Below are 25834 nucleotides of genomic sequence, written 5' to 3' on the forward strand. Positions count from 1 at the left end.
TCACTGTGTGACCTATACCACCCAAACCTTCTAGCTGCAGGGATAATGGAGCCCAGTAGGCCTAGCCTGCGTTCATGGCTCCCTTCTTGTGTTGTTGCTAGTGTTGTAGCATTGTATTCCACTGCAGCTCACCTGTTTCCCTCAACCATACTTTTCTGTCAGGCGTTTGTTGATTTCCAGGCTTAGCTATATAGCATTGCATTATGAGTAGGGCTAGGTCGGCCAAACTGCTCTCCTATTCAATAATTCTGGGTCTGTGCATGTGACCTTCATTTGCCAGTTTTCCAGAGCCACCCTACATGTCAGTTCTTATATCAAAAGAATAGCTGACATAAACTTGTGTAGATGAAGCTGTTGAGCAAGACACATATGCCCTAAATAAGCAAGTCTGTGTCCCGTCCTAAATGCTGCAGGTGTACCCCAGACAAGTGTTTTTAGAAACTAAAACAGAATGTTTGTGAAGGTGGAGGCCACCTTCACCACACACAATCTTGCAGTCACTAATTATTTTATGGTAGTGCTACATGAATGCTTTAGGATGGGGACATGATGCTCAAAGGCCAGGTGAAAACCCTAATCAGCAATCTACATATTGCATGCTACAGCATCAATAAATTAAGAGATTTCACCAAGAAGGGTGGCATAGTTATGTAGTGAATCCATATTAGTTTTTATTGGAATTCAGGAGATTAGCTTAGCCCTTTGGCTTGCAGTCCTGTGCCCCATTACCTAGCGACTTTCAACCTACTTAGCGTGCTCTATTTTAGTTGAATTATTTTATTATTTCTTTTAAGATGACTGCCATTGTTTATAGTTATAAAAATGTTTTGATTTGCATTATCAGTGCCACTCTGTGAAGGCGTCACTATCAGCGTCATACTCAAGTGACGTACGTAAGTATTCACATCATTGTCCCTTTCTCACTTAAGTGTGACAGGAACATAATGTACACTTGTTGGAGATTTACAGAAATGCCGCCACCAGTCTGCCTCCTTATCAATTGTTTGGGAACGTACCTGTATCAGGGGTCCTATATGATCTGTACGAATACATCTCACACAGACAACATTATCAGAGGGATTCCTTCCGGATGCCATCTAAATTGCACGTCACCTTGCTGCAGAAATTAGCCTTTGTCACCACGGAGTCTGACCTAGAGACCTCGTTCCAAGGTAACAAAGGTTGGGGGGGGGGCGCTTCTCATGTACATGGTAGTGGCAGATTAGGTTTATCACACCTAGCTCTCGTTAGGTTAGGGATTAGGTTCTCTGTACTAGGGATTTTACATTTCATGTTTATTGCAAGATGGTGGGGGTCTTTGTATTCATGACTCTCATCTTCACAATTCTGCTTCTTTTATTGTTTATCCTAATCATTGCAGTTCATGTATTTTACTATAGTTGCAGTCTTTTCAATACACCTATTGAAAACTCCCCTGAATCTCCGTTATTGCCTGTCTGTGACTTAGACTTATTGCTAACGTGAGAAAAGGGTAACTTCCGTTCCATCACGACTCCCCTGAGATGTTGCACTCTAGAGTCCATGCGTAAGGCTGCCAGAAATCACATTTTACTGTTTGGGTTTTTGGTGAGGTGCTGCTTGTGAGCAGGAAGGGTTGGGCCAAGAGTTGTGACTTGTTGAAGGAGCAACTTAATCGTCTACAAACAAAGGTGCTGCCATCCTTAAACCAGCAATGTTGCTTACGAGCAAGAGTCCAACTACAATATGGTGCCACCAACAATGGTGTTCTGGCACTAATTTATGGATATCCTAAGTATCTCTGTCTCACACACAGCAGGTAGCCTAAATGCCATTATATGGAGAAGTCCGTGGTCTTGTGGACAATCCTCCTCAGCTGAATAGGGAGCACCTATCTAGGCTGTAGGTTGTTCAAGCTTTAACTCTTAAAGGGACTTTCTCCCTATTTGGTGTTTCATCCCTGCGTTCATTAATCAACATGTCTAATGCCATAGACATTCCTGAAAATGTCCGACACGCATTAAAACAACACTTAAAAGCCTATGGCTTAGCAAATGAGGGTGGGGAGGTCACATTTATCGTGGAAGTATATAATGCTTACCAACCAGAAACATTCGATTCCTGGGTCATCTTTCCAGAGGAAGATGACAGAACACATACATTTCACACATATGAAGTAGTGAACGTACCGAAGCGGTACCAAGCTTACAAAGTATCTCCAGATACCGCTTTCCTATCAAGAACATCAAAATTGGTTCAGTGGCGCCCTACCACATGTAATGCAACCCATGAGATTAGGTCTCTTAGGTAATGACGGACCAACGTGGCCCATGTTTGCCACATACACCTCACATCCTGGCGTACAGGCTATGCAAATAGCTGATGTACGCACACTTTACAATGAGCTAGTACAACTTTTCAGATGATTAGTACAATTCACTATGCAGACCTTAAACACCACCCCAGCACGGGCTGCACCAGCTGGTCACCAATTAGCAGTTATTGGGACTAACTTACAAACAGCACATGCTATCATGGTGCAAAGCGCCCACGGAACGCAAGAAGATTCTGTTCTGGATAGCACAAAAAACTAGCCAGCTGGAAGCAGTGTTTCCCATACGGGACCCGAAGATAAATATAGAATTCTCACAATGTGCTTGCTGTTTGGAATGGTTCCCTCAGTGGATGACTGCACCACATGGGATACAGTCTTTGCTGCAATTTACACTACCACACATATTACCCTGACACTTGTCAATTTACTGGAAGTATTAATGAGCATGGGGCTGCTCCAGTCCAGATTTGGGGATGAAACTGATGCGTAACTTTGCCACAGTCTCCTCAATAATACTCAGTAACATTCAAGGGTAATCTGTAGCGTTGGCTATACACCAGTGGCTCCGAGAGATTCTACAGTTGGAGCAGGAGTGTCAACTAATGAAAATAATTTTCAACACCTATGCTGGTATAGGACGGGATAGTTTGGGAGTCAAGCCGAAGAAGCCTGAAATTCAGAGTATCACCCATAAGGATGGTACTAAAAAACGCCGGGATAAACAAAATAAAGAAAGACAGTCAGAGAGCAGACTCTCTGCATCTGGAGAGCTCTGAAAGGTGATATAATCTCAGAAATAGAGAAACTTTAAAGGCTCTTGACAGATATACTGATTCACGTCCCTCTCGTTCCTTTCAGGACACACCGGATAGACTTAGTGAGGGAGTGAGCTGGTCAGAGCAGCGTTCTGACTGTGAAACAGAATAAAGATTTACAGCAGTGTCTAGACAAGAAAGAAGACAAATCCCAACAACAAAAGCCACCATTTAAAAAGAAAAAAGTGGCAGTGATTTCAGTCAAACATTCCAGCGAACTTGAGTACATTGCTGAAGAACAAGACATGGGCAGTGACCCAGCTGGACAGCGTGGCAGAAGTCACAATATGTCGCCAGAGTCTGAAAAATCATCTGGATGCGACGGCAACTAAGCACTTTCTTGCAGTTGAGGCTGTAAGCGGGCTCATTCTCCCACTAGACAATGTTTATGATTTAAACATCCAAATTGAGTGAGACATAGAGTGCACTATTAGTGTGTTTTTTGGAAAAACTTAATTGTGATATTCTGTTGTCAGAAAGAGGCTGGCCACCTGAACACGTCTGTAAACTCCCACATGGGGAAGATGCCATTTTGCCTTCTTTCTTTATTCTTGTTTAGGAAGCGGCGAAAGAAGCCTAATCTGTCGACCGGGCTTTGGTGCAGGCACCTGCGCTATACCGCAACCATGTATTGACGTGGGATAAGGACTCCCCTTACCATGTAATTCCAATTAGGTCTACACCCCAGCCCCAGTATCCTGTTCAACATGAGGCTAAAGCTCCAGTTAGAGAGATTCTCACTCAGTTCGAGTACCAGGGAGTAATAGAGCCCTGTGTGTCTGCAATGAATAATCAATTATTCCCTATTGCAAAACCAGACCATTCACGTAGAATAGTCTTAGGTTACAGACACACAAACAACTATACACGTACATACGCAATACAAAACTCACACAGCACTGCGTATAGTGCGTAAAAATACAAAACAACCTTGGATATTTCCAACAGTTTCTTCTGCCAAAACTTAGCACATGAAAGTCGGGACCTGAGTGCATTCTCATTTGGCTCACAAAAAAACGTTTTGCTGTTTGCCCCAGGGTTATAAGAACAGCCCAGGGTTGTTTTCTGCCCATGTAACATCAATATTGCATGATATTGATCCAGAGGCCTTGTCTTGTGTGGATGACATCTATCATCTATCTCACAGATGATGACCTCAACATTCATCTTGCCAGGGTCAATTGGATCATTCTAGGATTCATAGCCCTTGGCTACAAATTCAGTTTTAGGAAAACAAAAATAACCTTTCTCAGTGTATTGTTCCTGGGATACGAGCTATCAAACGAGGGCAAGAGCCTGGCTCTGCACTGGAAATGTGCTCAATTGCAACCACCTAACACGATCAAGAAACTGCAGTCTTTACTTGGTTTCTTTAACTTTGGCAGAACTTACATTCCTCATTATGCACAACGCATCAAACCACTTTACAATTTAATTAGCCCAGATTTCTCAAGCCGACACTAGATAGTTGAACATGCATGCATCCTTAGAGGATTGCAGCAAGACCTGCTAGAAGTAAAACACTTACACACACGTGACAAGAAAAACAACTTTGGTCATCAGAATAATTGCTGGTGCCATTGGGTTCACCTATGTCACCCTTAGGCAAATCAGTCTTGTACTCCAACGCAGAACTACACTTTGCATCCACAGAAAAAAATCTGACTGCTATACAGATGGCTGTCATCAAGGAGAGGCCACTTGCCCAAGGGAAACGCATTATTGTCGGTAACCAGGTGCCAACCTTAGAGGTGGTCACCAAAGCAAGCATTCCTAATGCTGAAGCATTACGTCCATGTTAAATTCAGTGGGCAACCTCCCCGACTCCCACTAATGCGGATTATATCTTTGATCCAAAACTTCAAACACAAGAATTTCTCCAATACGAACAGGAGTACCCCGCACTTCTTAACATCTTGACACTTGACAGATACCAAACTGTCTTTTACACTGATGGTTCAGCACAACTAGCTATAGGTAGCAAACATCAGTACTCAGCCGACTGGGCAGCCGTGAGCAGAGTGATGAAGGATGGTGTATTCCACCCTCAGAATACCTACATGCAGACCCTAGGGGACTGCACAGCTCAGTTGGCTGAGCTTAAGGCTCTTATCCTGGCACTGGAACGCACGGATCCCGAACAGCTCACATTGATTGATTTGTATGTGATTCGTACTATTGTGTCCAGTCCTACAGTGATTATCTCAATCATTGGCAGTTGAACAGGTTCAGAGACTCAAAGGGGAACACCATTAAAACAGAACTCTGAAAGGGAAGGTGGCTGGTCTTAAGGATGAGCTGCCAGATGCTCATGTAGTACATATTTTGGGCCACCAGTGTGTAGAAGTACACGTTATTGGAAACACCTTGGCTGCTGAAGCAGCCAAATCTGCAGTAGCCACGGCTTCTGTTGCTGCAGTGACTTGTTCTCACACAAGATTGAATAATGAAATTATGGCTGCCATGAAAGCTTAGGCTGTGGACAAGCCTTTTCCAGAAGCATACCCTACAAAATATTCCTACCACATCAGTGCACAGAATGTTGCCTTTGTGACAATTCCTGGGGTTGGAGACCGAGTGATCCCCAACCAGGACCAGAGATTAGCTCTCATTAAAGCAGTGTATGAGGGCATTGCATCTGCTTATGCTGGTGTCGCGGCCACAATCACTCTTACAGAAAAACTTTGGGTGGCTGGGTCTATATAAACAGACCAAGCAATACATCCTTTGTTGCAACATTTGCCAACAAATTAAGGGCTCCAATATCAAATATCCACCACAGACATCCCTCTTAGTGTCCAAAAGGCCACTACAAATATGTGTGTACCTGGACCATTGTGGTTCCTTACAACCTGATGATGCACACAGATACATCTTAAACGCTGTTGATTCTTGTTCTAGATTCCTGTGGGTATAGCCACAGTGGTCGGCTGACGCTTAAACTGTTATACAAGACTTGCTGGTCTTCATTGGCACATTTGCGGTTGCAGCATTCCACCTGGACCACGATCCTGCTTTTGCCCTAAGGGCATTCAGGGACACCATGAGGACAATGGGTTTTGAGCTCTGTACCTCTTCCCTGTATCACCCGAGGGTAATTCTGTTGTGAAGAGGAGAAATCGTGACCTAAAGTAGTCCTTAACAGCTAGAGTATTAGGTTAAGGTTGCAGTTGGCTTCATCACTTTTATATGCGTTCCAGAGAGCACTGAGTAACCTACCAAGACGGTCTGTGGGAGGACGCACTCCTTATGAGGTCCTTTTTTGGATACCTATGTATGTCCCAGATCTAGATGGCCCTGGTATGGTGGCAGCAGACACCTTTTGACATAAATAAATGTCTCACTGTCTTACAGGAGCTTCAGCAATTTTGTGATGATAATTTATCTGCCAGTGCTGCCATTTTAGGAATAAGGGATTTGCCAACAACTTCTACAGGCTGGATTCCTAAAGTTGGGGATCCAGTTTGTGAGAGGATTGCCATGAAGAAGGAATTTAGCCCATCTTACAGAGCACCGGTTCCAGTCCTGGGATTACAAGGCACCAGATCTATCATTCTACCACTGCTGCCAGATTCCAAAGGGAACAGATTTGTCTCCATCTACCACATAAAATTACAACATGTGGCTGACCCTGCACAGTAGACCCAGAGGTCCCTTGGGTAGTCCTCGGTCCCCTCTCACTACCCAACAGGATATGCCTTTTCAAAGAACAAAAACCAACACTTCTGAATATGCCAGCATTTACAACAATGCTACATATGCCTTCTCGAGCATGGAGAGGGCGGAGAATGAGTTTCTGCTAATTCCTGTTACCACTTCACCGATCAGAACTGTCCAAGATGTGGCTGGTTTCTACTCCAGTTCAACACAAACTGACAACACCGTCTACTATGAACATCCATGTGAAGCGGATCTATCCACCGGTAATGCACTGGCTCCTATATTCACAGAGACTGTTTCTGGTTACTTCTTCAACTTCATCTGTACCTGCAACTGATACTGTTTCAAAGACATGTAAGCTGTACATATGGCTTAAAAATAACTATTTGGTTTATTCATGGTATTACCTGTGGATATTTCTGACTTTGCTTGCCTTTCTGTTATGGATTAGTTTTGTGGCTGTTTTCTTTCTTCTGATAAATGGTAATTATCTTCCTGAACGCTCTTCTATCGAGCCATTGAATGAAGTTCTAACACCATATCTCTCCTTACATAAGGTCCGAAGAAACTTGTCCCTTGTGAACAATTTGGCAGTACCAATTCCAGATGGGATTCTTTCTGATAAAGTTCCCATTGATATTTACAGGCCTACGGAGGTTACCCAGATTCCATATGTATTCAGAATTTCTGTGACTGATGTACTTACACCTGGTGTTGTTTCGGATTACAGGCATGTTAAAACAGTTGGTTCTATGCTTGCTGAGCTTCAGGATTACACTGTATTTGAAAGTAATGATGTAAACATGAACACAGTGAATTATGGGGAAAATGTTCTGCTATGATCATTGGGAACATTACTGTCTGCACCAAGCAACTAGCCATAGATCAGTATTTAACTACGCGGAGTGGGAACACTGTTCATCTCCACCTGCGGGGAGGCCAAAAACATAATTCGACAAATTTGCATACTTTTCTGGGCATGACACTACAAGTGCAGAGTCCTATTATTTGAAACTACCACCATCCAAAATGCGGAAGATTTTGCTAACTGACACCAAATTAATCTATTCAGATTCCTTAGTTTCCCGACCGGCCGTTGAAGGTTATGAATACTGGAAGAGCACTTTTGATGTGAAAAGTGTATGGAGAACACAAGTTCAGGGAAGAGAGGCTTTGTTCAGAGCATACCTTATTCCTGTCCAGATGATATTTTTAAATGACACAGTTCAACAAACATCCTGCCTTGGATTAGCAAAAATAAAGGAAATGGATGTGACCAGTATCCCCACACCAGCCAAATTCGCCCTTTGACAATAATTGTTCAATGTCAGCAAGGAAGAACTGAATGCTTGAGATAAGGATGGTACCTACAATTCTGCACCTTCAAGTCCCAGTGGATGGTTATTGTGGACAATAGATACAAATGGGTGTCAGGAGCATTTTGTAAATTCTTCAGGGGGTTTCAAGATCAGCCGGCCGGACCCTTGCTATGACTAGGGTCAACACTTGGGTATAGTTACCACATACTGTATGGGTAAACTGTGCCATCAATGGTTAGGCACTAACAACTTAGCAGCGGTTAAGGAACACCTTAGTCTCCTATCAGAGGCGGTAGACTTGCAGGATTTCTTGCTAGATCCAAGAAAGCCCCACTCTGAACAGTTCCTGAATGCCATATACAATGAGATCTGGGAACTTTCTCAAATGGAAGCAGCAGCACATTTAAGGCATGTAGATAAGTAAAATATGAAAAAGGCTTTAGCTGCTGTAGATAATGGCATGAATACTCTGTCCAACAAAATATACACACTTAATGACAGTGTCTTCTGCAACAGACATCATTCAGAATGGCATGTCCCTTTTACAACATGGACAAAGTCCTCTGTGTTCCATCCTGCAGTTCGGTTGGACATCACAAATTCTTTAAAATGGCCGCATCCCATGGAAATACATCAGCAGTAGTGACTTGTTTGCTTCTTTTAATTTGTCCAGGGAGCAACAGATAATGGCTAAAAAGGAAGTGAGTTACACCATGCTCAATATTGAGAAGTTAGAAAAGCTGCCTTCCACAGTAGTAGAAGATCCTTCAACAGTATTGCTTGTACATGGTGTTATAAATCTGCCTATTTACACCTTTCGTTTCACAAAATGTTTGAAACATTTTGCTGTGGGCGGATATGAGTGGCTAGGAGATAGCTAAATTAAAGACGATTGTGAGTTGCCTTTTGAGTTCAAATGTCTGAAAAGGCAAAACAGAGGTCTTTCTCAGCGGAAGCGAATATGAGGTTACTGTTAGTCATTCGATGATCTGCAAACAGGTGTCACTTTATGGTTTCTGCAATGTGGGGGGTCGCAAACTTTGCATGCTTTCTGAAGGGTACTCCCGTCCCTTTGATTCGTCCAGCATTTCATATACTTTCAAATGGAAGTTGTGTGGGCCTGAGCGATCAGAGCTGCTGTGGAATGAGACCAGGAATTGCCTACGCAATTTGTCTCTCAACTTGTTACTTGTTGTGGACATGTTCTGTTCCTCTTCCCACCCCCCCCCATGAGAAGAGTAGCCAAAATGCAGCCTCACATCGATACTGCTAATCTAAATTTTGACAAGATGAGCAGACTAAAGGCACTACTGTTCCAAAAACAAGTGGCGTTGACATCGTCCAGAGAGACAATTGCTCTCCAGATACCTGGATCATCAGCTGAGATACAATCCCTATTAAATGCCAACTTCCCCAAGCACTTTGGAGAGCTGGTTTTCAGAATATTTAATGCCTCAAGCCCTACGGGAATTGTACATTTCTTTAAGGCTGTTGGGTCTGGATTCCTTTCCATCTTCCAGACTGTCTTTGTAGTCATTCCATCAGCTATCCGTGAACTCTTTTCAAGTGTGTTTGTAAGCTTTCCTGTGACTTTGGCGCTGATTGGCGGCATACTGCTGCTGCTGTTCCTAATACACAGTGGTCGTTCCTTCTCAGCTAAGCAGAGTGATGGAGCTACTACCACCAGCCTAGCTGTGCTGTGATCACATCGTACAGTTCTTTGGTGCTCTCTTGCTGGAAGAATTGAAGCTTGATTGTTCATGGTCATTCCAAACAGTCCTGTGATGCGTGAAACCTGTCTATCATTGCACCTGGTGCCTCTTTGAGTGTCTACCATCGGTGTGTCTTGCTATTCAGCCAGTGCCTCCTGTAGACAAGGAACTGCTGATGTTCCTGAAGAGGGTTCATTTACTGTTGTGCCCCATGAGACTGAGGTTGATTCACAAGGCCAATTATGAGCCACCACTGGTTAACTTTTTGGCTCCATTGACATCAGGCATTATGGATGGTGCTGTCTACATGGGTGATCCTGCGTCTGAGGCTTTTGTGCCTCCGTGGATCTGTCTGCCAATCCTGAAATAGATCTAACATCTGGCGATGTAGGCTCATTCCTGGATGCGCTCCCATTCGATGTCTTCGGCTACATTCCTCAAGATCACGATTGTTAAGGGCTTTGACCTTTAGCCTTATTCAAAGTTTAAAAGCTTAATGCCAAATTGCCTTATTGATTTGATTCGCATTTGGCCTGCTGTGCTTGTCATGGTCGTCGTTTTATCTCTTCGTATGTTTTTAGCCACGTTTTTAATTCAATTTTAGCCTGTTTTTAGCTCAGAGCATTTTAGCTAGGCCTTATCCACCCTCAATAGCGTTTTAGCATCATTGTTACAGCAATGGGGAGGGTGTAGTGAATCCATATTAATTTTTATTGGGACTCCGGAGATTAGCTGTGCCCTTTAACTTGCAGGCCTGTGTCTCCATCACCTAGTGACTTTTAACCTACTTAGCATGCTCTGTTTTAGTCCATTTGTTTTATTATTTCTTTTAAGATGGCTGCCATTGTTTATAGTTCTAAAAATGTTTTGAATTGCCTTATCAGTGCCACTCTGTGAAGGCGCCACTATCAGTGTCAGAATCACATGAGGTATGTAGGTATTCACATCATGTTCCTTTCTCTCTTCCGTGCGACCGGAACGTAATGTACACTTTTTGGGGATTGTTTATATAATTGCTGCCACAAGTCTCCCTCCTCATCAGTTGTTAGGGAACATACCTGTGTCAGGCATCCTACACTATCTGCGTAAATATATCTCACACAGACAAGATTATCAGAGGGATTCCTTCCAGATGCCATCTATACTGCACATCACCTTGCTGCAGAAATCAGCCTTTGTGTCACCACAGAGTCTGATCTAGAGGCCTTATTCCAAAGTAACGAGGGTTGGGGGGCACTGATACTGGTAGATTAGGTTTATCACACCTAGCTCTCCTTAGGTTAGGGACTTGGTTCTCTGAGCTAGGGATTTTATATTTCATGTTTATTGCAAGATGGTGGGGGTCTTTGTATTCACAACTCTCATCTTCACAATTATGCCTCTTTTATTGTTCTTTATCCTAATCATTGCAGGTTATGCATTTTACAGTAGATTGCAGTCTTTTCAATAAACTTACTGAAAACTCCTCTCCGTCTCCTTTATTAACTGTGTGTGACTGAGACTTATTGCTAACATGAGAGAAGGGTAACTTCCGTTCCACCACAACTCCCATGAGATGTCGCAATTTAGAGTCCACGCGCAAGGCTGTCAGAAATCACCTTGACAGTACTGCTTGTGAGCCAGGAGGGTTGGACCAAGAGTTGCGGCTTGTTGTAGGAGTGACTTAGTCATCTACAAGCAAAAGTGCTTTCATCCCTAAACCAGCAGTCTTGCTTAGGAGCGAGAGTCCAACTTTGACAGTTATGCCCACTGGAAATTCCACAAGGATGGAAAGTGAAGAAGTGATAAAACATAATAAGATAATGTAATTCCTGAAATGATGCTCAAAAAAAGGGTTGTCTGCTACAGCTGTTAAAACATCAGAAAGGCATGAGGCCTGCTGAATCCTCTTGTGGTAACGAGCACAACGGCTCCACTGAGAGGAGCAAGTGGTGCCTGACACTGGAGCCCAGACATAGCTCTCAGAGCGACTTCCTCCTTTACTGAGCCAGTGTTGGAGCCACCTCCTTCCTCATTCCTGGGACCCATTGAAGAGGATGGAAGAGCACTGCTCAGAGTGACTGGTCATTGAGTCTCCACTGTTCTGTCTGGAACCCATCACTTCTCCACCTCTTTCTGGAACCCAGGTTCAGTAGCTTTGGTTCTACGCTTTGCCTGTATCTAGATTATGGTGCTGTCCCTCTTACCCATGGGAGACCTTTAACCACGCTGCTGCATTGAGTAGGAACTTTGATACACATCTTTGGAACTGAACCAACCACCTTTTCCTTTGAACTGCACATAGGCACATCCTGTCTCACTCACCCAGAGAACCACCACATGGCTAAATAGGGAGATTTTTTCAATTATAGAGACAAAGACACCATCATTTAGGCTAAAAGATTATTGGATTCCCCAACTTTAACTTAGTGTCGTTTTTTCTAGACTTTACTCATCAAGTCCAGTGGCGGAGAAACATTTTCTTGAAGTTAAACATTATAGTTACAGGGTTTTAAATTAATTCTTTTTTCCAGTTAAACTCTGAGTTTTAGCAGAATGATAATGCTGGTGCTTCATGAATCTGGAGGAAATGTGAAACCATCAAGATGTAAGGGCAACTCAGAAAAGGAGCAGAGGCCAGTAAAGGTATCCCAGCTCATAAGAATGAGAGCCAAAATTAGAGCTAAAAAAAGACCCATGGGCCAATGATACTGGAAAGAGAGAGATCTCAGCTGGTGGGCTAACTGAGCCACCTGTGCTAGGCATTGACTCCTTGGGTTCAGCATGCTGGAAACCCTTAAGGGGAATCCAGACATCCATAGTGAGGGTGAACCTAGATGGACAATGTACTGTGGCGTTTAATTTGGTTCTCTATTGTCCTGCACCGAGGTGGGGCTAGTGGTTTACATGCCTGCCCTTACACCCATTACTGTAAAATGTAAATTTGCCTGATTACAAGTTACTGCTTGATTTCTCAGGCCTGAAGCTTCTGTTTGAATGGAAGGCTAAACAGGGTCTTGTCAAGAAACCTTTTACTGGAACTGTTTTATTTTATTGGGGGTTCCCGTCCAGGGAAATAGATGCTTGTTGGCACTCCCTCTTTACAAGGGGTTCTAGGACGTTGCACTTTAAAACCCTTCAATTTTTATGGTTCTAATTAATTATTAGATCCAGATTACTGCTACGCAATGGCTGCCATATTTAAGGCCAGTTGTTTGTTAGTATTGTGTGTGTATATCCCCCATGGCTTCAGCATGAAATGCTCGTAAAATTGGTTTCCTTATTGCTCACTTAAGGCGGACTGTGATTTTATGGACTTGTTAAAAAAAAAAAAAAAAAAGTGTACTAGTCCTCTAATAGACAGTTGATCTATTTTGTATAGTTCCTGATGGAACTCACCTTCTCCAAACTTTCCAAATCGGATGGGATTGGAAGAAGTCTCAGAAGAAGGGTAGACTGTCAACATTGAAACAGACATAAGTCAGCTACCGTCAGAGGTCCTTAAGAAAAACACGGTCCAGTGGAACTTTGTACGCATTTGTCTGGTTCAGTTGGTCCCAAGCTCCTAGAGTTATTTTAGAGGACAAAAGCTGAGACCATCTTATAGTCTTGCATTAATCATGACATTACTCTAATACATAAATCGAAAATAGAGATTACATCACGTGGACCATATGGCTGTATCTCCCTCCTAAATGGAGTAAGCAAGGTTTTGGTGAAAGCGCATGTCAGCAGATTTTAGATGTCTGTCATCTCTTAGGTCCACCTGATCAATCTTGGTTCATACCACTTTAAAATTGTTTAGGAGGGTGAAAGCCATAAATATTACTCTATCAATATGGTAATTAGAGGTTGAGAAAGCGTTCGATTTTGTTTAATGACTGCTTTTATTCAGGGTTTTTCAAGAGATAGGTTTCAGGCTGGTGTTCATTGTTCTGACCTCACTGCAGTAGACCGAAAAATGTCAGCTAATTTTAAACTGAGTAGAGAGCTGAGGCAAGGTGGTCCGTTTTTTTCCCCAACACTTTTTGTCTTTGCTTTGGAGCCCCTTGCATGTTGGGTTAGGGGTGTCTATTAGTTAAGGTGTTCAGATGGGGTGACTGTACGAAGGATTGTATATCCTTATATGTAACTTTTCTTTACTTGATGCTGTTCTCTGATTCATGATACAGACACTATTGTATATTTTGAGAGTTTGAACTTCATTCCAGATTCCGTGTCAATATTGCACTGGTCCATTGGTCCCCTAATACTCTTGTTTGTAGGTAGCACACTATGTATACCCCATAAGCACAGTAACAACAGTAAAGATACTGGAGGTTGGAAGATGGTGTAAGGAAGCCAATCGTTGTTCAAAATTAAATCCAACAAGCTGTTGTTACTACATCAGTCACGTTTTATGTGGGTAACCAACATTTTTTGTCAATTTATACTTTATCAGAATGAGTATATGTTTGAAGAGCTGTTTTACGTGGGGCAAGAAATTCCCAATATAAGTTACGGGAACCATCCAAACAGGATGAAGGAGTCTTCTGCAGACCGACTTGTACATTCGGACTGAAATGTTATGTCACAAAACACATTTACTCGCCTTTAGAGCCTGGTAGCAACATTATGGAGCCTCTCATGTGGAAGCCTAGGTCAGTTGCATTTGCATTCTGTGTGGTGATTGAACAAGCCTTTCCCCAAGGACCTGATTATTTGTAGCAACATCTCTAAGTGCATCAAAGATTATTTCACACATAATATGGACAGAGGTGAATATCACACTAGAGGAGGATCAGTAGGCAATGTTGATGGGGTAATTCATTGCTCAGGCAGCTAAACTAAGTCAGTTTTGGGAAGCTTCTTTGAAATTCGTGCAACAAAAATTGCTGTCCAAACGCAGAATGCACTGTCATTCAGCTTGACAAAGTCTTGGCCTAATGGGAATAACTTACAATAGTGGAAATGAAGACTTACTACCTGGCGAGGCATTTGCCGGGGCAGCTGTCATTTGGAACATAATAAATCAAGTCATGGTCTGGTGGCTAAACACTCCCATGAGATGGTTCCTCTATCTGCCCCCTCAAATGAGGATATATTAAAGATGTTTTATGGTTTTTTTCACCAATTTGTACCCCTTGGATAATACAGGGGCAGCAGTCAGGTTAGATTATTTTTCAGCTTCACCTTTGCTGACACAACCAGCTGTGGACAGAGAGAAAGTGGAGATACCTGCCTCCAAGTACTATGACTTTGCATCAATACGTGGTCTCAGGTTGTCCAAGGCCTCCAAAAGCCCTTCAGCTAACTTTTATGATACTTTTGCATCTCTTACAGGAGACCCTTATAGGGCTCTTGAGTGATAAAATTTGGAGGTCAAAGCTAAACTCGTTAATGACCCAGTTTAAAAAATCGGGTAAAGATGCTTATTATTTCAGTAATCTAGGCCTGACTTCCTTCCCGACTTGGATGCCAAGGTGTTCACCAAAATATTAGCAACAAGAGTGGATAAACTGTTGCGTGTTCTAGTTCATTCTAATCAAACAGTCTTCATCAGGGGCTGGTAAAATATCAAAGTTATGTTGAATATTATAGACATAGCCAGGAGGGGCAAGGGAGATACTTGGCCGTCATTGGATGCTGAAAAGGCACTAGTCTGCCTGTACTCGGCCTTCATGTCTGGTATCTAGCAAAAAGTAGGTTTTGTTGAGTGATTTTGGAAGAGTGCCATAGCAATCCAGGTACATGGGTCAGGGTTCATGGGAAGCCCAGGGCCAGGGTTGACATGCAAAAAGGAACACAAAAGATCTGTCCCTCATGTCCCATGATGTTTGCTGTAGTTGTTTAACCCTTTATTCAATGAAAAGGTGATAATCCTACTATCCAGAGTGTGAAACTAGGGAACAATATGCTTTGAAATTGCACCATTTGTTGATGATGTGGGCCTCACTTTGACTGGTCCGGAGACGTTGGGTCTAGCACTTGTGACAGAACTCCTTCAATTCCAAGTGTTCTCAGGCTTTAAAATGAATTTGTTCAAATCTGAGGGCTTAAACATCAATGCTGAGGAGCACACAGGTCAGTCCCTTAAAGAGTAGCTTTCTTTGTAGATGGGTTGCGTGCCCAGTTGGACTGTCAGGGAACAGTCATTGCTAAAAACACTCCAGGAACATTCTGACAAACTAAGAAAAACTCTCTGCACTGCTAAGTCTGAAATATTTAATTGGTTCCACAATCCATTTTTTGAGGGTGGGACAAATCGCGGCGGAAGGTGCTACCCAAATTTGTATTTCTTTTTCCTACATTTCCATTTACCATTTCAAAGACTGACATTCCCATTCTACTGACTGTGTTTGACTATATTTGGCAGGAGAAGAAAGCACAAATTGAATAGTGCTTAAGGATTGGGCTTTGGGCTTCCCCGACTGCCTAAATACTATCAAACCTACGATACTTGCTTGGCCCCATATAGAAACTCAAAAGTAATAGTATACTTAAATAATGGACATGCCACGTGTCCTATTATCTTATTGTATTTTTTTGTGTTTTGCTTTACAGGCCTTCGCACAAGACCTCTGTACCGGTTCCTGGCACACCCAAGCAAATAGCATCCCCTCCCATCACAAGCAAAGGTTCCCAAGGCTCCCAAAGACCACCATCACCTGGCAATGTCCGACCAATTAAGAAAGACATTGTATATGATACAGATAAAATCATCACGGAGAATGAATCTGCAAAAGATACTACAGAAAATACAAAGACAAAAGGTCTGCTTCTAAGTTCTAGCAAATCATCACTTGAACCTGGTCTTTTAGAAAAAGAAGAGCATGCTCAAGGTAAGAATGTATTCAACTTAAAAATAATTAACATAAAGTAGAATTGTATATGAATACAGGCAGAATGTAATATCAAATGAGGACCATAAAACTTGCATTTAGCAGGCAACTCCCAAGCTGTGAAATGAGATAGTATAGAGAAACAGATGACAAACAATAGCCCCCCCCCCCCAAGCCAGCACATAATTGGTAGGTTTTAATAATTAAAATATTTCTAAATAGAACAATTGGTGCAATAAACAAGGAAATGTGCAAAATCTAATTGTGTACTAATCCTTCACAAGAGTAAGGTGGTATTTGGGAGTTTGGTGTGAACATTAAACTAACATATTCACACAAGGACCACAAGCCTATGGGATCTACAGAAGGGTTGGCTGCATCCTCTAGTACATTTGATTTCAATGTAAATCACATTTATACACACAGCAGAGCCTAGCTAGAGCATTCACCAACCATGCTTGTGTTACGGGCCTCAAAAGAGAAGAAATTAAAGAAGAGGAATATAATGGCTGTGATTAAAAAAATATTTTTGCTAACTGAAATCACTGGGAATATTTCAGATGGCATGCTTAGTAAAATCAAGTTTGTTTTTAGCAATATTTAAAACGGTCAGCTCAGGATGACTTCAATTGAACAAGTTCTAAATATGAGGCAGTTCTCGTAATGAGCTCAGTCTACCCAAGTACTCATTAAACCAACAGCCTGTCCCATAATTGAGCGTGCCTTTGCTCCTGTGCAGGTCCATTCTTTACTGTAATAGGGTGGAGTGTCAGACCAGTGTGAGCGCCAAAGCCGATAATGAGAAGATTAACAGATTTTTAGGCCAGAATCCATCTTTAAGACCTAAACAACAGCATACACCCTATGCTACTGGTAAACACCACCACAAAACTGATGATTTTAACTAAATCCCCTTCATTGGGATGTCTCACTGGTGCATCTCAGTGGAACTGAAGAACAAACTGTTAAATGCTTCAAGAGAATCTTCGAGGAGGAAGATATGGGTTTGAATAAGTTGCTATGAAAAGACATGTCTCATGGGGCAGTTTACCAACGTCTCTGAAAGGGAACTGTATATTGGTTAATTTAATGATATACATTATTACTAGTACTAATGGTAGAAGACCTCAGTGTATAGCGTTTCCGCCCACATCTCTCCCTCAACCCCCCTCCCCCAAACTCCCTTTGCCCCCCCCAAATGCAGCCTCTAACAGGTTCTTACCAATCACCTTATTGGATGAAAATGACTGACCATCCAAAACTGTTTACATCTTCCATTCAAGATACATCTGCTTTCAATTGTTTTGAACTTCTCTAGATGAAAATATTAAGCAAGTTACTTAAATTCTACGAACTAACTGTATTTCACAGGCATGTGTACCAAATTGGAAAGGTGTGCTAGGGTCCACTTGACTAAGCATTATAGCATTAAATTACTTCAGGAGTACCTGGGTGACCACAAAATACCTGGTTGGGTATGTTTCATTTACCATCTACAAGCTAGTCCCTCAGCGTTGGCCATAGCCAGAAAATGTCTATAATCTGGTTTGCTTTATCTGTTACTTGTAAAATTGATGTTTGAACAAGGAGGAGAAGAAATATCCAGGCCTTAGATCTGACAGTTAAGAGGGCTGGCAGGAATCTGCCAATAAATTTACATAATGATCGGTTTGGTAAACATCACAGAGTTTGACTAACAATTCAAAGGGCGCATTCTACCAGTAATATCCCTTGGGTGCTTTATTGCAGAAAAGACTTTTGAGACACAAGGCGCTGTTTACAGAAAGATGCACTTGTTAAGGATTTACTACTGTACACTTTTATGATAAAGTTGACTCTCAAGGACAAGTCTTGTAACAATTGATAGTAATGAACAGTTTAATCAGTGCTAATATTTTTTGACAGATGATCCCCTTCGCCTACTTTGACTGCTAATGGTTGCTCAGGTATCACGGATTGTTTTTATTTTCTTAGATAAGATGCTGGAGTATATTATTACTCCTTACAAGTAAAGCTATTACAATCCAATAACCTTATTTTACCAGTAGAAAAACGCAGCCCATAAACAAGCGCAGTCAAGATCCCCCACAGAGAATCAGTATACATGGAGGGATCAGATTAAGGTGGGAAAATGATGACTCATCTTAGTTACAGACCGGTGATCGATACCTCTCTGAGAAACATCTGTTTATAGAAACAGCTATATGTTATTTGCATTCAGTTTCATAGCCATAAGCATTTCTCAGGTGTTGAAAGCCACATTTAAGACATCCTGCCCAAAGATAGATAAATAGTTTGACAGTCACGTAGTTTAACCTGCCACACCTTCTTCTAGGCCTTCGAAACAATCCCTTGTGTTCAAGGAAGAGTGAACTTAATGCAGTGTAGAATATATTAACACTCTTAGTGAACAGAGGAAGGCTCTGAGGGGCAAAGTATTGGAGGATTTGGAGCAGGCATTGACTCTTAAGGACCTTGTTGTCGTTTGAAAACAAATTAATAGTTCTTTCAGGAGGGCAACTGTCGAACCTTGAAGACATGTATTGCAAAAGAGAGATTGATTACCCATTTTGCTAACATATACAGTACCACTGAAGCAGAGAGTGCCTCTGAAACCGTAACTATATATTGCAGGAGTTTGGCTTTCAAAAGAATAATACCTTGGCAATATGCCCTAGCCCAGGTTTGTCCCCCTAGATCTTTTTAGATCTAACACTGATCTGTAGACAGCTATCATTACTAGTAACCTCAGTGCTGCACGCAGTGCCTGTATTCCTAGCTCCTGCTCCCAATCTATCAGGATACCTATCATCAACAAGGGAGATAGAGGGGACCATATATTTTTATGGTCCCATTTCATTTATTGCTACTTCTAAACACCTCTTTCACACCTTAGAATATTTTCCAGTTGCCAGACAGGTTCTGGAGAATTTTCATAACAATGCTGCCGTGTTCTGCTAGGTGGCGTCATGTGGCTTTATGTTGTCTCCATACAACCCCAGAAGTGACAAGGCGGAGCCACAAATAAGAGCAACTACAGCTCGCTGACATCAATTCAATTCTTTCTATGCTTTCCAAAATTGTCAGGTTTTTCAAAGACTTGCAGAATTTTCACTGTGTGCTAGGGAAAGATCCCCACTGAAAATGACAGGATTCAAGCCATGCCATGACTGCAAGAAGCAAATGTTGGTCATGCATTCACATGAGGTGTGTGTTGGTGCCTGGGCTCAGGATTACTCTGTTGTGTGAAAAGTGTGCTGTCAGGCACCCAAAGGTGATTTGAGACCAGGAGGGGGAAGCTGCATGTCACTGAGTGCAAGAAAATGCTGTGACATTCATGTAGGTGCCGCTCCTGTTCCAAATCATGGACCACATATCAGTCCCTGTCATTGATCCAGTTATGCAACCATTCCTCTTCCCTCTAGAATTCTTCAGGTAGGTCCAAAGTCAAACTTGTGCATAAAAGAGTGAATCGGGACTCAACCCCATCCAGCCACTTTGACTCCAAAGAGAAAGAGTCAGGGCGGTAAGATGCAAGTCACGCTCTGTCTAGGTCTCAAATTACTGAACCTGCTCTCCTGCTGGTCCAGACATACCCAGGTCCCTAGACTGCAATCAACCCCATAGCAACTTCAGAAAAGCAATGCTGCAAATATTCTGTGTGCTTCTTGCTCACTTTAACATGCCTTTGGGCCCCAGGGAACTGCAGGAGCATTAGTAGGTCCTCCCTGGCTCTATCACCTTGGGACATGTTATCAGGCCAATACTGACTTGGGTTAAGACTTCATTCAAGATCCGTGCTGGTCCCTGATACATTGACTCTGGTGCTTGAGCTACTGTCAAGAGAGATTGATCTGTGCGGTATCCTAGGCCTGAGCTCAATCAGTGTCATGCTTCACAATTACAAAAGTGAAACAGTTTGTAATGCAGCCAGAATCTTTCCCTGCAGCTGGCAGCAGAGGCCCCATTATCTTTGTTTCTGACTAACCCCAAGCCAGGGCGCCCCTGGATGCTGATGATAGTTGCTTCCCCCCCTTAATTACACTGATGATGCCTTATACCTCGATTTTAAGAATGTCAGAGTTACATATGTCCTGAGAGACCAAGCTTGACTTGACACATGAGCCACCAGTGGAAGAAAGCAGTGGTTGGGATGACAGCCAAGGTGCTAGAGTTACAGATGCCCTCTGCTAAAACAAAAACAGAGGTTTTAAGAGAAGATCTGCAGCTGTTGCCAGAAACCGCTGAACCCTTACTTAATTTAATGATGTCCTCACAGATACTCTTACAGGTACTTGGTCAAACCATGTTCTTGCCCACCTGTGAACAGTCAGGTGCCAGGCATTATAGACTGGTACATAGTGACCTGGATTATCTGATAGACTTCTCAGATGCCTTACCTTAGAAGTTCCCCAGGCTTCAGACTGGATCCGGAGATTTTTATGTGAGCAAGACCCTTGCGCGTCAGTAGGTGGCATCGGTCGACGCGGCAGGCGTCGTAGCCGCCGTGATGAGGACGAGAGTTGTATATAGACGCCGCCTTCGCGCAGTGACGTCATTTCTTTTCTTTTCGCGCCACGCGCTGATCCGGAGAAGAGCTACCCTTGTCCCTTTTTGACCAACTTTGACCGTTTTGTCGATTTTATTTTTTATTTTTTTGTGAGAAATTTAGTGCGTCAAGGATGTACCCGATGACCGGTTTCAAGTTGTGTGAGGACTGTCATCGTACGATGTCTGTGACGGATCCTCATTGGGTTTGTCTGTGGTGTCTCGAGCGCGACCACAACCCAAAGTCGCGCTCTTTGCGTAAGTCCTGGTCTCGACCGAGAGGAAGGCCTTGATACCGGTCGCGGAGCCATCACCACCCGTCTTCTTCCAAATCCTCGGGTCAAGGTAAGAAGAAGAAGAAGTCGAAGAGATCCCATCGCTCTCCGACTTCCCCCTGTTGCTTGGCTGACGCGACGCGGGAGGAGCGTCCACGCACAAGGCCTCCGTTCTCTGAGCCTGTGTCTGGGTCGGCTCTGCACTTCCCAGAGTTTCCCGGAGCCGGAGTGACCCCCCAGCTTAAAGAGTTTTATGAGGCCATGTGCCTTATCTTTGGGCGGACCGACTCTGACACGGCGCCTTCGGGCCGAAGTGGTTCGGATGAGGGGCCTTCGGGATCCGCGCCGGCTGCTTCGGCTCAGGTACCGAGGTCACCTCCGGATCCGCACGCGGATCTGCACCGCCGCCGGTCACACCCTCGAGACCTTCCCCGGCGCGTGGTCCATTGTTGATGCTCCCAATGACCCGATTCTTATCCCTGACGACTCTGAGTCGGAACGGCATCAGCCAGCACTGCCTTTGCCCTCACTGGGGCCCATTCACCCCAGGTCGGATTTAGACCATTTTTCTTATGGGTACGAATATGGTGAGGGTTTGGAGGGGTCCCTGGACCCTTATGAATACCAGGCTGACCCATCTTTAGACTGGGCTCAGGAATTGGCGGACGCCAGTGGTCTGGATACTTCTCCTGACGCTGGCATGCTGTCTCCTCCTACCGTGGCTACGGCGGAGGGACCGAATTGTGGTATGGTGGTAAGTAGGGCAGCTGAGGTCATTGGTCTTGAGCTTCCCACTGTTTAGGTCAGGTCCAATCTCCTGACGGAGGTGCTTCAGCCTTGGGCTTCCACTTCAGAACCCCTTTTGCCATTTAATGAAGCCGTCACCAATGTCCTTTTGAGTACCTGGTTCAAACCCAACACAGGGGCTCCTATGAATAGGACTATCGCATGCTGCCATCACCCCACTCCAAACGACCCTAAATTCATGTCCCAACCCCCCACGCCTGAGAGTCTTGTTATCCAGGCTTCCTCTTCTTCAGGCGCATTCCCTACCGCGCCCCCGGACAGGGAATCCAAAAGACTGGAGCAGTTTGGCAAGAAGTTATTTTCTTCCTCGAGTCTCATGCTGCAGTAAGTGAACACCGCATGCCTTTTGGGCCTCTATACCCACTCTTTGTGGGATACAGTTGCGTAAGTCCTGCCACAGATACTGGAGGAGGCCCGTGCTACTGTCTCCCAGGCTGTGAACGATGGGAGAGATGCGGCAAAGTTCACAATCCGTTGTGGGCTGGACACGACCGTCTCTCTGGGCAGATCGGTTGCTACGACGGTGGCCTTATGACGCCACGCCTGGTTGCGTACTTCTGGTTTTTCTGGGGATGTCCAAAAGTCACTCATGGACATGCCCTTTGATGGCTCACATCTCTTCCGAGACAAAGCGGACTCTGCCCTGGAGAGATTCAAGGATTCCTGGACTAAGGCTCGGTTCCTTGGTCTTTCATCTGTCCCTCGCCCCCCACAGTCCGCTTTTTGCCCCTTTCATGGCCGCGGAAGGGGCTCCCTGTCATGTCCTCCACCCAGCCACTGTGCCACCCATGCTGTTCAGCCTCTGCTTGGCCTGGGATGCGGGATCCCACGTGGCCGTGGGACAGGGAACCAGAGGTCTGCCCATTCCACCTTTGTCCCCGCTGCAGCCTCCAAACCCTCATAGTCCGTCCCCTCTCTCCTGTCCAGTTGGTGGCAGGATTCGCCATCACCTGCTCCACTGGGAATACATCACCACAGACAGGTGGGTTTTGCAGATAGTTCGAAAGGGCTACTCCCTCCCTTTCAAATCTGCTCCACCAGCCATGCCTCCATCCTTCAGTCACCTTCCAGAGGATTATTTGGCGCTTCTCTGCCAGGGAGTCGCAGCTCTCTTGGCCAAGGGAGCTATAGAAAAGGTCCCTGTGCCCGAAGTAGGCTGTGGTTTTTATTCCCGCTACTTTCTGATACCAAAAAAGGACAAGGGCTTACATCCTCTCCTAGACCTTAAGGACCTAAACAACTTCCTCAAGAAGGAGAAATTCAAAATGCTCACCCTGGCTCTGGTTCTGTCTGCCCTGGACCCAGGAGACTGGATGGTAGCGTTAGACTTGCAGGACGCCTATTTCCACATCCCCATCCTGCCTGCCCGCAGATGTTACCTACGATTCGTGGTAGATCACAAGCACTTTCAGTTTACCTTGCTCCCCTTTGGCCTTACCAGCACCCCTTGGGTGTTAACGAAAGGGATGGCAGTGGTTGCAGCTCATATGCACAGGTTAGGGGTCTCCGTCTTCCCCTACCTCGACAACTGGCTGTTGAAGGCGGACTCGCCCCAGAAAGTCATCTCCCACCTTCAGACTACGGCAAACCTCCTGGGTTCACTTTATTCGTGCCAAAGTCACACCTGACTCCCTCTCATACATTCCCTTTCATCAGCGCTGTTCTGGACACAGTGCAGTTTTGGGCTTATCCTCCCGAAAGGCGAGTCCAAGACATTCAGGCTATGATTCTGATCTTTCGGCCTCGGTCTTGGGTTTCGGTGAGACTTCATCTAAGGCTGCTGGGCCTCATGGCCTCCTGCATCCTGCTAGTAACACATGCCAGATGACATATGCGGGCTCTGCAGTGGAACCTGAAGTTCCAGTGGGCACAGCATCAGGGGAATCTCTCCGACATGGCCCATATCTCGGAGGGGACTGCGAAAGACCTGTTGTGGTGGCTTTCTAATCAGCATTGGGTCCACAGCAGATCCCTCTCCCTTCTCCAACCAGATCTTTCGATAGTGACAGATGAGTCACTTCTGAGTTGGGGTGGCCACATGGGAGAGGCAGAGATCAGAGGGCTCTGGTCTCCAGCGGAGTCTGAGCTCCAAATCAATCTTCTGGAGCTCCGGGTGATCAGGCTTGCATTGAAAGCATCCCTCCTTCTCTCAAAGGGAAAGTGGTGCAGGTGTTCACAGACAATACTACCCCCATGTGGTACTGCAACAAACAGGGCAGAGTAGGGTCCTGGACCCTTTGTCAGGACGCACTACGCCTCTGGACATGGCTGGAACATCAGGGCATTACCCTAATGGTTGAGCATCTGGCGGGTTGCCTCAACGGCAGAGCGGACAAACTCAGCCGTCGATGCACAGCCGATCACGAATGGCTTCTCCATACGGAGGTGGCGCAAGGTCTCTTTCAGCAGTGGGGAGAGCCTTGGTTAGATCTGTTCGCCTCCGCAGAGAACGCGCAATGTCAGGTGTTTTGCGCATTGGAGTTTTCAGGCGGTACTCGTTCGGAGACGCTTTTCGTCTCTAGTGGATCTCTGGCGTCCTTTATGCCTTTCCGGCTGTACCTCTTGTGCCCAGAGTTCTCAAGAAGATCAGGAATGACCGGGCCCAAGTCATCTTGATGGCTTCGGACTGGGCACGGAGAGTATGGTATCCAGAGCTATTGAGCATGTCCATCGATCCTCCACTCGGACTGCTTCTTCGGGCAGATCTTCTATCGCAGCAACAAGGGACGGTTCTTCACCCAACCTGTCCAACCTCTGCCTTCATTCGTGGAGGTTGAGCTGCGACAGTTGACGACTTTTGATCTTCCACCCGAAGTCTGCGATGTTATCTTGGCAGCCAGGCATCCCTCAACCAAAACTGTATACGCCTGTCGTTGGAATAAATTTGTGGCATGGTGTACCAACAAATCTGTTGTTCCCCCTTTCTGCCCCTCTATCCAAGGTTATTCTGTTCATTCTTTCTTTGGCGCAGCAGGGTTCTGCTTTGGGCACCCTTAAAGGGTATTTATCTGCCATTTCGGCCTTCCTTAGGTTACCTTATCAGCCCTCCTTTTTTAAATCTACTATCCTGAGTAGATTCTTCAAAGGACTCGCCCATTTATTTCCCCCACTCCATTTATCATGCCTCAGTGGGACCTCAATCTTTTCCTTACTTACTTGATGCATACTCCCTTTGAGCCAGTGCATAATTGTCCCTTGCGGCTCCTCACCTTCAAAACTGTCTTTCTTGTTGCTATCACCTCTGCTCGCAGGGTAATTGAGCTTCAGGCCCTCTCCTCAAAACCTCCATAATTGTCTGTGCACCCTGACAAAGTAGTGTTGCGTACTAAGGCTTCCTTCCTTCCTAAGGTGGTTACACCTTTTCATGTAGTCCAGTCCTTCACTCTGCCTACTTTCTATGCACCCCACATCTTTCCCATGAGGAGGAGAGACTCCACCGTCTGGACCTAAAAAGAGCATTGGCATTCTACCTCAGTCGTACTAAAGATTTCCTGATGGATGATCAACTCTTTGTTGGGTATGTGGGTGCGAAAAAAGGGAAGGCGGTGCAAAAGCGTACCATCTCTCGCTGGGTGCTTCTTTGC

The 25834-nt window shown here is 44.5% G+C and overlaps 1 protein-coding gene across 10 annotated transcripts in view; it reads left to right on the forward strand.

Moving 5' to 3' along the window:
* MAP7 (microtubule associated protein 7) overlaps window positions 1-25834 on the forward strand; it is a 657230-nt gene that overhangs the window by 477410 nt on the left and 153986 nt on the right. For all 10 annotated transcript variants that reach the window (XM_069234655.1, XM_069234654.1, XM_069234656.1 and 7 more), the window contains one exon: window positions 16343-16620. In XM_069234655.1, the coding sequence (XP_069090756.1) occupies window positions 16343-16620 (278 nt within the window). The remainder of the gene's footprint in view (window positions 1-16342; window positions 16621-25834) is intronic.

This window comes from Pleurodeles waltl, chromosome 5 (genome assembly GCF_031143425.1).
Source record: "Pleurodeles waltl isolate 20211129_DDA chromosome 5, aPleWal1.hap1.20221129, whole genome shotgun sequence".
Lineage (NCBI taxonomy): Eukaryota > Metazoa > Chordata > Amphibia > Caudata > Salamandridae > Pleurodeles > Pleurodeles waltl.